At 27.1% G+C, this 12,835-nt stretch overlaps 1 protein-coding gene across 1 annotated transcript; it reads right to left on the bottom strand.

Moving 5' to 3' along the window:
* Positions 1 to 1,839: 1,839 nt before the first annotated feature.
* On the bottom strand, positions 1,840 to 12,757 carry LOC107170939 (uncharacterized). Its single transcript, XM_089220910.1, has 3 exons — positions 12,610 to 12,757; positions 5,327 to 5,990; positions 1,840 to 2,786 (listed from the first exon to the last, which is right to left on the bottom strand). Exons 1-2 carry the CDS (start codon positions 12,619 to 12,621, stop codon positions 5,367 to 5,369), a joined length of 636 nt encoding a protein of 211 aa, XP_089077036.1. The 5' UTR covers positions 12,622 to 12,757; the 3' UTR covers positions 1,840 to 2,786; positions 5,327 to 5,366.
* Between the last annotated feature and the right edge of the window lie 78 nt (positions 12,758 to 12,835).

The raw sequence follows: 12,835 nt of genomic DNA, 5'->3' as shown, positions 1-12,835 counted from the left end.
CTTTTAAAATCAATCTAACAACATAATCATAAAACTACATGACCAACAAAATACTTCTTAATATAATCTTTAAAAAAAAAAAATAAATTTCTGTTTACTAATTATTGCTACATTTAAAAAGTAGATGATAGGATATTACTGTGCTGTATAGTACGTTACAAGTAAGTAACTGTAGTGGATGGTATTAAATTTTAATTCAATGATTTAATAGCATTGTATTTCTGAACGGAGACGGTTTGATAGTCTAGGATATTTTAACTAAATAATTTGTAAATTTTTAATTTGATAAATGTTGTCGACATTTGAACGTTCAACAATTATAAAAAAAAAAAATATGTGCCTATAAATTGTTAATATTTTTAAATTGTTATTATATCAACTAATTGAGAACCTTCAAACTTTGTATTACATTTTCAAGTTTTTTACCCAACAAATACAATTTTATTGAAATTTATAGAACAAAAACCTGAAAAGTTGAAAATATTAATAAATAACTCAATAACAGTGAAATATTTTTAAAATGTTATCAAGTGTTGGGAATTTATAAAATAAACATATGGTGCATATTTCAAGTTTTTAAAGATATTCGTTTTTGAGTAACAATAAAATAAAAATATCAGTACAAGAGAAATCGAATGAGTATCCAATGTTGTAAAAATTTGAATTCAAATGCCTATAAAAGTTTAATTTGACTTTCCGGTTGACTTTTAGTTGATAGATAAGAATAGATAAATGTATGAAGAATCTTGATTGAATTTTAAAATCTTAGATTATAATAGATAAAATTTTATGAATTAATAACTTAAAATAATTTTCACGTTTACGTGATTATTACATATTTTATATAAATTCGATATTTAAATGCTTATAAAAAAAAAATTGTGACTATGTATTTTTAATATTTTTTAACTACTATTGTAACAATATATCAAGAGCCTTATATTAAATTTTTAAACATTTTTACTTTAACATTTTTATACTACTATAATAGGAATTTTTAATTTTAAGCTTCCCAATGCACCAACTAGATTCACTTTCCAATCAGAAAAAGCTACTGAACTTGAAAATCGAAGCATTATTTCAACTACTTACTATGTACACAGACACTAAAAAAAAAATTAAAAAAAAAACATTCATCATAGTAAAACCAATAAATTCATCGCCCCATTCAGATTTTAGAATCTAAAATAAGTCATTAAATAATTTAGTTACAAAGTTAATTGGTTCGGTTAATTAGTTTCGTTAGTGACCTATATAAACATATAATCATGGTTTTATTGAAATAACAATAGATAAGTAGGTAACAGAAAAATATGTTAGAATTTAATAGATCTAGCGGTGCAACTAATTTAAATTGAGTGTCATCGCATATTATATTATATAATAAATAAATATCAATAATAATATACTGCTCTCTCAATTCTACGTTAAACTACAACTAAAATTTATATTTTATTTTAGTGTTTATTATTATTGATTTGTATATCTTTAATCAGACTTTACCACATATTTTATAATATTTGATACATTTTTAAACTGAATATTCAATAAATTCTAGACATTTTGGTTTTGATCATTTACAATTTTTATATAATTTTCAATATCTTACTCGAATGATGTAACTGTATATATTACATAAAATAAAACTCATCGTTTTTAAACCACATCAATACCTTCCTAATGTGTTCCGAGAATTTTATGTCTATTATACAAATAAATTGTCAATTTTACATTTGCCACGATCACAACTTTAATACTTTAATGGTATTTTCATCCTTCAAAATATTATCATATATTTATTTTGGCTATTTTACTCGTTTCAAGAAAAACAATAACAAATCACATATTAAAATAAATGATAATTTTATTCGTTGTTGTACATTGAGGCTAGAGAGGAAATTCGTAGAAAAACGTAGTTGTGTAATGTGCGATAACCGATGAAATTATGTAAACTTTAATATTATATAGTGCTGTAATAAAAAAATATTTAGTCAAAAGCATAAACGAGTTATTTTTGTTCTGGATAGTTCGTTAAAGAATGTGCAAGTGTTTAAGTTATAAGCTGCAATTCGAGAACCAAGTAATAATTCATTTTAACTAGCATCGTTGCAATGGACGTGTGTTTTATTTAAATAAAATACGTACTCAGTTCACATGAATAATAAATTAACATAACAAATAAAAGAAATGTATTACAGATGTGAAAAAATCCTTCAAACATTAATAACATAATATAATAGTAAAAAACGATAATAATAATATTATTATAATAATCGGTATGGTTTTACATTTTGAAATAATGCTCGTCACAAAATAAATGATTTCGATTTTTTGTTCACATATAGTGTATCAGTGTTTTATACTGTATAACATAACTAATTACTAATAACTTACTAATAACATAATATATTACCATAGATTTGCGTACAATGCATAATATAAAAATTTGGATGATAAAACGATATTTTTGTATTGCTTATACATATAATAATATTATGGGTACACTACACGTTTACCTTAAGACGCATATTATGTATTGTTGATAGAAAAAAAACACAGAAATCCTGGAAGAAAATGTGTGGAGTGCATTGAAAGTCAGCCGTAGTCGGACGTCTGATGTAAAAGTAGACTATCGGTGTATGAGAAAAGTGTACAGGACGTATTTCAATATGAATAGTAGTTGTACGTGGTTCTCGATATGAACCTACATGCGTATTTAAGTCCAATGGCAAATTATGTACATGGCAAATACGCCAATCCCGTAGACGTTGTGTATAGACGCGTATCTGAAAAGTATAAGACATAATATAAACATCGTGCACTAAATAAAATAACATAAATCATCATAGACACGAAATACAGAAAACATAAATTGATTGTTATACGATAGCCGGGCATCTGGTTAATATTTTCAAACGGGATATGCGATGACGTATAACATATACGACTATATAAGAATATATACACTGGACATAAACGATAAACGAGTAGGTAGTGTTTTAAACATATTTTATATTTAGTAAAACTTATGAAGAGGGCTCATCATAAACTTGTATAGCTATATTTACGAGGACTGCAGTCCAAATCGAAAAATAAAATAATAAACAGATCACAATTAAATCAAAATTAGATCGACATAATATATTTTAATTAAATTATTCAAATATAACTAAATTTATTCAAAATAAAACTAATATGAAAATTGACACTCGCTATTTCAATTTCAAGTCCTAGTGAGTGGCGACTGTGGCGAGGGACAAAGTTATGAAAATTTTTTGCGAAATTGTAATGTATATTGGCAATACATTTACATTTTCGTACTGCACTGCAGCACGATTACGTCTTACTTTATGTCGCGCACTAAGAAGGGAACGGTACTGGGAATTTTTTACACTACAGCGGACGTTGAATCATAATATATTATTTACATCATCACCAAGTGTTATTACGGACGTGATAGTAATAGTATCTACCTATTAAAATAACAAATTCCGTACTTATTATTTCACAACTAATTAATTTTTATATTATTATATTATTCGGGACTCGAACTCGCCAATGTATTTGGAATAATGCCATATCAAAATTCGTGTCGAATATATCGTTAGTCGTGTACTCGTGTTGTAGTTTAAAATGGCGTAGGCTGCAAAATATTTTAGTTTGTTTTTATTATTCATACGTTTTTTACCACTTACTCGTATGTAGCAATAGTATACTAGGCAATCCATTTAAAATAAGTCACTCATTATTTTCCATAATATTTTAAATTTTAAGTCATTACAAATAACATTTTTAGAAAAAAAAATGTATTTTTGGTGATACGAAACATATACGTAGTATGTTGAGATTATACATGATTTGGAATAATTAATAAACATGCATATTACCATTAAAAAAAAGTAAAAATTAAAAAAGGTAAAACAATGATAAAAAACATAATTTTTTTAGAGAGCAAACTTGATTGTTTTAAATTTAGTAAATACGTTAATAGTTTTATTGAGCGTCTTATTGTTAAACTAATTCTCTCGGTATACACAAATAAGTCAAATTGTGCAGCATGAATTGGTTGAGTCGTTGTGATATCGTATCACTGTCATTGAAATCACTCGGCACGTTTATTCATTCGCACGAAACTATAACAAACTTAACTAATCGGTACCTACACAAATATATTCCTTATAAAAATTTGATCCCAAATAATTCATTCGTAATTGTATTTTATACGATAGCGTAACCGTTTATAATGTGCTTAAACACATAGACATTACGAGCATAACATGCAGGCACAATGGTTATTATAGTTTTCATTGATTATGACCGCAGACTATCACTCGCGGCCGACGTCACGATGGTCGAGATAATGACACAATCAATCGTCTTAATAGCAATCCCAATTTAATTTTACAAAAACGTATAGCTCATCAATGTCGTGTAACTACATTTTAAAAATATACAGAACAGACGTTCTGTATATCCATGATCACATCAATGATCATACCAATGATCACTTTGGTGACCGACTTGCATTGAATGAATCATCTATATTATACTATGGGTTATTATAATAATGTGATTTTGTGACTTGATAATATACGACTTATAGTTATAAGGTATGGTATCGTTACCTCCAACTCGGTGACAATGATAATAACATAAAATATAACGATTACCGCATAAATCATGTGAAAAGTGTATACGAGAATGAATCCACACCTACTTACATTTTTTAAATGTATTTAATTACCTATTTGTACTATTATAATAATATTTAATCATAAAGATTAATCATAGATTGAATATTCCTATAAAAAAAGTGAATGAAAAAAAATAGTTAATAATATATGTCTATCAATTGATCTATGATACTCAAAAATTATCAACGTTTTGAATAATACTTATATTTATAATACTATTTTTATCGTCATTATTTTTTTTGACTTTCTTAACTCTTTTTATAAAGATACATTTTTCAATTATTTGAAGGCAAACATCTTTTCAGAGTACTCTGATACAAAAAAATAGAATTTTGTATGAGTTAAAATTATTTAAAGTATAGATAAACGGAGTGTAGTGGTACAGTGTTACTACGAAAAATGTTGGTCAACTACTTCGGTCGTCAAAAATTTAAATATTTATATACTTATATAATATTGTATTCAATAAGCTTCTTGTCTAAAATTTTATTTTGATACATCGAAATATTCCAAATAATATTCTGCTATGAGATATGAAATTAAGAATATTTTATATTGTTATTCAAAACGGTAAACAATTTTAAAAACGATAAATATGAAATAATGTAGTATGAATATAATTTTATACTGACATATACAACGAACGATGCTCAAGTCGCTGGGCTGCTCTGTTCACCACAAGTCATGGTCTGAGTACAGGGGCTTGTGATAGGGAAGTGGCAACGCGGGATACGGCCGGCGGACCTCAACTGGGTACGGGTGCGGCACCGGGACGCCCACGTGCTTGACCACTGGCACGGCGACTGGATGGGGCACCGGTACCGGGTACGGCCTGTCCACGTGCACGGGGTACGGCCTATCTACGGACACTGGGTACGGCTTGGGCACGGCCACCGGGTACGGTCTGGGAACCTCAACCGGGTACGGAGCGGCCACCGGGTAAGGAACATGCTTCTCGACGGTCACCGGGTATGGTTGCGGTACCGGAACGCTCTTGGTAATTGTCGTGGCCGTGTGCACGTGAGTAGGGTAGTGGCGCGGTGCATAACCAAAACCCCCGTAACTGTAACCTCCGTAACCACTCCCGATGGCGCTGCCCAACCCGTAACCACCGAGAGTGCCATAGCTCAATCCTTCGTCGTAGAATCCATTACCACCGCCATATCCTAGGCCCCACGTGCCGCGTTTCTGCTTGCCATCTGCCTTGTGGTCGTTTTCACTGGTCCGAGACTTGTCGATCGATGACACGGTGGTGCACGTGGCCAACGTCACCGAGGCGGCTAACATCACAGCCATCTGAAGACGATTCAAAAGTGAATATTTCATAAATATAATGATGTATTATTAAATAAAATATTATAATATAGTTAAGAGGACGCCACACCCGCATGTGTTGTCTTCGTCGTACAAGTGCGTAGCATAGCAAATTTTACGCTCAGCAGATCACGTTTATCTCCGTTATTTTAAAATTTAGAGTGAATTGACCTATTATAAAAATTAAAGGCAAGATTATTATCGAGTGCATCTCATAGGATTTTTATTATATTTTAATTTTAAAGCGAGTAATGAGTATTTTAAAATTGTAAATAATTTTTATATCTAAAAATACTCATAACTCGGCTTAAAATTAAAATATAATAAAAAGCCTATGAGATGCACTCGGTAATAATCTTGCCTTTAATTTTTATAATAGGTCAATTCACTCTAAATTTTAAAATAACGGAGATAAACGTGATCTGCTGAGCGTAAAATTTGCTATGCTACGCACTTGTACGACGGAGACAACACATGCGGGTTTGGCGTCCTCTTAAATCCTTAAAATAAACGCGAGTACAACAAAACTGTACTTGAATTGCCTATACGATACGCCGTCTATAGAACAAACTAATATACCTATACGAAAATGAAAAAAAACGAGATTAAGCCCAAAATAATACATATTATGTATAAGAAAATTAAGCATTTGATTATATAATTTTATATTTATACATTTTTTAAAGCTTGAAAAAACACATAAAATTATTTTGTAGCAAAAAATTTAGCATAAATACTCAATTTTAAATTACTTATGTTTAAATACTTATAATTAGGGATGAAAAGTTATAGGATTTGCATATTTTTTTCTATATCTCCTATAGCTAGGTGAGCTAAAAATCTGTTCTATAACCTAATGAATTGAAATTTGGTATTTCAATTTTGCATAGTTTTGCATATATTGGTAGTTTTCTTAAAAGTTGCATGTTGATGTTTTTTTGTGCATAAAAATGCATATTTATTAAAATTATTTATTATTTTATTGAATTTTATAAGTTTGTAGTCAATAACCAATAACATTTAATAGTATATAAAAGTAAATTTAGGATTAGTATCATTTATTATATTATGGAATTTCATAAGTTTGTAGTCAATAATCAATAACATTCTACATATAACAAAAATATTCTTTCGGATAATCGTCGGAGATTGGATGTCGAAAATATTAAAAAACTTTGGTGGTTCAATGCAACAAATTTACAGGTTAGGTTAGGTTAGGTTAAAAATTGTATTTTTATTTTTTTAGATTAATCACCTGACTATCAATATATAATCAATACACCTACCAATCATTTATTATCTCATATTTATACCTAGTATTAATATTTTATCACTCAGTTAAAAATTATTTTTATTTTAATAGAATCAAATTTAACAAAATATTATTTATATTAATTTATTGTAAACATGTTTTTTTATTTATAAAAATTGCATACCTATTATAATATATTTTCAAATTTTGATGCATACATCATAATTTTTCCTTGCATATTTGCATGCATATTTTGTCTATTTTAGCTCCTATAAGTTCTCATCCCTACTTATAATTGTATAACCTAAGGTTCCACATAAGTTACTATTATTAAATTCAAATTCATCAAATCTACTTAATAGCCAAAACCTACGACAGGCTGATTCAACCTTTTGTTACTAACTACTTTATACATTTATAAATACATAAATACAAGGAAGAACCGTCAAAAAGAAAAAAAGTTATAAGTATTTTATTCGAAAACAAAAATATTAGAAAAATATAAAATACACAAGTTATCACATTACAGAATACTAATTATAGATTAATATTGTCACCACGCCATCTCTAATAGCCTTAGATTTTTTTTTTTAATTTCATCACAATTATAACACTTAAATTATTATGAAGTTCTACAATATATAGCAAAGCGACTTCTCTGGATTTTAAGGAGTAACGTTTTAACAAATCGTTATGACAAAAATATGTATTTGGTTTTGACAATAAATAGCACTTTAACAAGTAAATTAAATATATATTGTCTTCTGTTGTAACTTGTAACCTTAGGACCCTTAAAGGTCCCAGTGCTGTTTTTTAAAAACTTTTCACAGTTCTTAAAAATTTGGATATTATATTTAATATTTTATTTGCCACCTTAATGTTAATACTTTTTTACTAATCTAATGTCAAATATATTTTTAGATGGTGGGATTGATATGGAATTAGATCAAGAAAAATTACTTCACAAAAAAAATTCTAAGGTCTTGTAGAATTATCGGGTTTTGATAAATATATTTTATTTGAAAGAATAAAATATCCTACAGGTGGCATTGGACTCCTATTTTTTATTTTATTTCATATAGTAGTATAATATAATTTATGACGAAAATTTTCTTAAAAATAATAATCAAATTTTATTCCTGCAGATATTATTTTTGTGGACCAAATTATATTGACACCGGATGCCTAAATCGTTTGTCTTCAATTGAGCTTTATATAATATGGTATTTTTTTATTTTAATGTTTCAAAATATTTTAAATATTATTTAAACTTCTTTATAATACATCTTTATATGCTTACCCTATGTATATCATACATAGTCAAATGTCAAAATATGTAGACTTTTATTAAAAGAAAATACAATTTATGATGCAGTTATTTTAAGCCGATTTTTTCGGCTTGCCGTTTTGTGTAAGATTCCAATATTGATTAATAGTTAAGTATATAATTTAAACGAACTATAATTTTATAATAATATAATGTTATGTATTTTTATATAGTTACTTTAAAATATCTCAGGAAGGCGGATAAAATATCAGTATATTTAATCAGATTTAGTCAATTACATAATACATCATTTTTATTTTAAAATTCAACTATTATTACATTTTATTATATTAGTATTCGTGCAAAAATCGATATTGTTTGATAAATGGCATTGACCTAGGTAAACATTTCAGTCCCAAACAGGCATAGAACGTGTTATATAACATTTGTTTATGCAAAATACTATTATAGACACCGTCACACCGTCACGCCATATTAAAATATATACATAATGTTGTATATGTATATATCTTGTATGTGGTCTAGAGTTTGATAATATAACAAAATTATGTGTTGGAAATTTCTATAATATTATGTACAATCGTGTGTCTGAAAAAAAATATTGACTCATATACCTTTAATATATGTGCAAGACCGATATAATATTATTATTAGGTATAATATAATTTAGAGAAATGAAACCGTATGGAATTTTCGTAGTAAAAGTCAGTGCTATTCTGGCGATGAATACTAATCTAAATTGACGTTGTATAACCGATTTCATGATGACCGAATCGTAATATGCAAACGCTTCTCGCCTTCTTGGACACAGACCAAGTTTCACACCCGAATTATGTACCTATACATTAAAATCGCGACAAAGAATCACGTAGTATTGAGTTTGGACATTAAATGTAGGCGCACGCAACAGATTCCTCATTTATGCGTACACGCTTAATATTAATAATGATAATGATGATGAAGATAATAATAATAATATAATATGATATATGGTGTAACGTTTTCCACGGACCAAAATAGTATACTTGGTGAAAAATATTTGTATGCGTATTGTATAATGTGTATAACTATACATTTAAACAATTAAATGAATATGTTTATTACAACAAAATAATTGTACATCTTCTACGGTAAGTTTAAAACATAATATTATATAAGTATAAACAAGAATAATTTGTCTGGTAAATAATACACGTATTATGGGTAATTTTATAACACAAGATGTGTTTAACGTAACAATATAAAAATATACGTAAAATAAAGCCGATAGAAATGATTATTTTTAGCTACTATAAAGTAATATTTTATTCAAGTAAGTATTCTTGCTTAAAAAAGTCATATTTAAAATAACATCCCTAATCTATTATTTTTTTATGCAGACATTTCTTCATACTCTGCGTTCTGTCGTTTATACTCAATGTGATGATGCACTATTAGGTATTAGCCATTATCGTCAATCCACCCCAGAAAAACATAGCTCTTGATTATTCTTATCACATAATATATTTAATAATAACAATAAGTAATAACTAATAAGTTTAGTAACTCATTTTAACCTTTTTTTTATTTCAAAATAAATATAACAAACAGTAATAAAAAACCACTTATTTTAAAATCATCATATAGTATATATATTTATATGCACCGCAGAAGCAATGCAAAAGCAGTTCCCGCGGCGTCGTCGGTTAAAAATGAAAAAAAGTATATATGTATATAATATGTGCATAAATATGTATTTATTCTATTTAATCGAATTATAATTTTAAAAAAGGAACTTTGAAACTTTTAGAAAAAGTGTTGTAAAACGCCAATAACTTCGGTAGTTGAGGCGTATTTATTAAATTAAAAAAAAAATGGTTGTATACCTAGGTATGTGATATGATACGAAATATGTACAGAAGTAATTTACTATACGTTTTACTATAAATATTCCACTATAAATTAATTAAATTATTATAAACCCTTTTTATTTACAAAATAATAGCTGATTTTTAATTGGTTAACACCATATAAATTAACACAGTTTTTAAGATATTATGCAAAAATTCAAAATAAAATATAGTGAAATGACGTTATTATGGTGGGTCATCATGCATTGCATGCACAATAAATTAATCATAAAATTGTAATTAAAAATAGTATTTTGATTGACGTGTTTTAATTTAACAATAAAGTAGTAATAGTACATCTTTAATAAATTAATAACGACCTAGCTACTGTTGACATGAAAACTGGTTTTTTTTTCTCTCAGATCCATAGATAATATTATTTACATTGTTCTACAAGACAATGATCGTGTAAACTGAGAGCGTAAAAGTAATTATGCATTATAAAAATATGTAATTTTTATTTTACTTCATTATTTCTGTTAGTTATATGTATTATAATATTATATTATGCAATATATTTTACCCTGAGTCTCCATATAAATTGTTATCATAAAGGATTTCTTTGAAAGATAATATTAAATTTATAATTAAAATAATACCCAAGTTTTTAAAATTGTATTATTTAATAATACATTTATATTAACTAAATCAGTAATGAAATAAATAGATTAATATAAGATACATAAAACAATGCATTATTTATGGAGAACATTCTTATAGTTTATAGGTTTTATTTAATACCTTAAAAATAATTTAGTGAAATTGATTCAGTTGATTTTAATAATTCTTGTTGAAATAATATTTTGTTGTTGTAATTTTTTTTTTTTTTTTTTATTATTAAAACGAAATATACCCTCTGCGACATAGGCCCATTGGGTTACAATGTTGTAATTTTAAATTTGTGTAATATGTCAGAAGCAGTTATTTTGGACTTCTATGATATCTAACATTAATGTTTATTGAAACGATAAATATCAACATTTTGTAACTTAAAAAGTCATATGACTAACGAAGTTCTCTTATTATGTTTATTATATTGATGGATTTCAGCAAAATGCTTTGTCGGTTTTGTAAAATAACTATTTCCTTATTTTATTTTTAACACCGAGATAATAATTCAAGTAAAATGTACTACTAAAAAAGTCAATCATATTTCCATAGTAATATATACTTTTAGTAAGTGAATTTTAAAATTTTTATACTCTTATAACTTATTTAATATATAGACATAGTAAATGCAGTACTGTGAGAATTTTTGAATAAAGTTAAGTTTACCAAAATAGGTTACCATTCTTTAAATAACTACTTTTTTTTGGCTTTAATAGAATATTATATATTTTGCGTAATAAATATAACCAACAATGTTCCAATTTATCACTATAATGTTCAAAATATGTATGCAAGGTGTGATAAATAGAACTGATTTTTGGAATAACTTTTGTTCAAATTAATATTTATTTTTGTCTGTTTTTCATTAAAAGACCCTAGCGCTACATGTATAATTTTTTTTTTTTATGTTTATTTTGTAGTACTGAGAATAAAAAAATTAAAGTTCGATTAAAATTTTGTAGTCAAATTCAAAATAGCCAATTTGAGAATCTGATAAGAATAATTTTGATGGTAAAAAGATTTGTCTAAGTCATACAGTTTATTTTTTAGAATTTTTTTGGTTAAATTAATTTGGAACGTAATAACTTTTTGAATAATATGATTTTTGAGAGTTTCTGACATTGTATATTTCTTAAATTAGTTACTTTGACGAGTAAGTATTATATGATTATAATAATAACAATTTTTGTCATACGTTTAACTAGCTTAATTTTTTTTTCGGGTCTTCTGTTACATTTTGTATATACAGATAATTAAGCCGGTACTACTATTATTTTGTTTGTTTAATATTTCCACACTATTATTGATTGTTATGATACCATTATAAGTGTGTAACTGTTGTCTCTTGTCTGTTAATAAAATAAATATATATAACGAATTCTCGTAGCTATAATAACTCATCGTGTCAATTATAGTAAATAAACCATTTTTTCTCATCTACCGACGTATGTTCCGACCCAACAGAAGGTAAATATAATGACTATTAATAAATTATAACAACAACAATAATAATGATATGTATAATAACAGAATAATATACGTCTAATAAATTGGTTCACTTACCACGTGATTCATCGCGACGTTTTTTGAATAAGAACGGAAACACTGCAAAGATTTAAAAACGATTAATACACACGTGTGCGACCCTTTGGCATAAACAGCGTATAACCGACGGACGGCTCAAGAAGTTTATTTATACGCAAAAACAGAAGCCGCGACCCCACCACGTGCGAAACGGCGATCGCGCCTTGGCAGAAATGCAGAAGCGATACACATAATAATAATATTT

This window comes from Diuraphis noxia, unplaced genomic scaffold, assembly GCF_037042655.1.
Source record: "Diuraphis noxia isolate RWA-SAM2 unplaced genomic scaffold, SU_Dnox_SAM2 contig0002, whole genome shotgun sequence".
NCBI lineage: Eukaryota > Metazoa > Arthropoda > Insecta > Hemiptera > Aphididae > Diuraphis > Diuraphis noxia.
The sequence above is the reverse complement of the archived record's forward strand: the minus strand, read 5'-3'. Positions and strand labels throughout refer to the sequence as shown.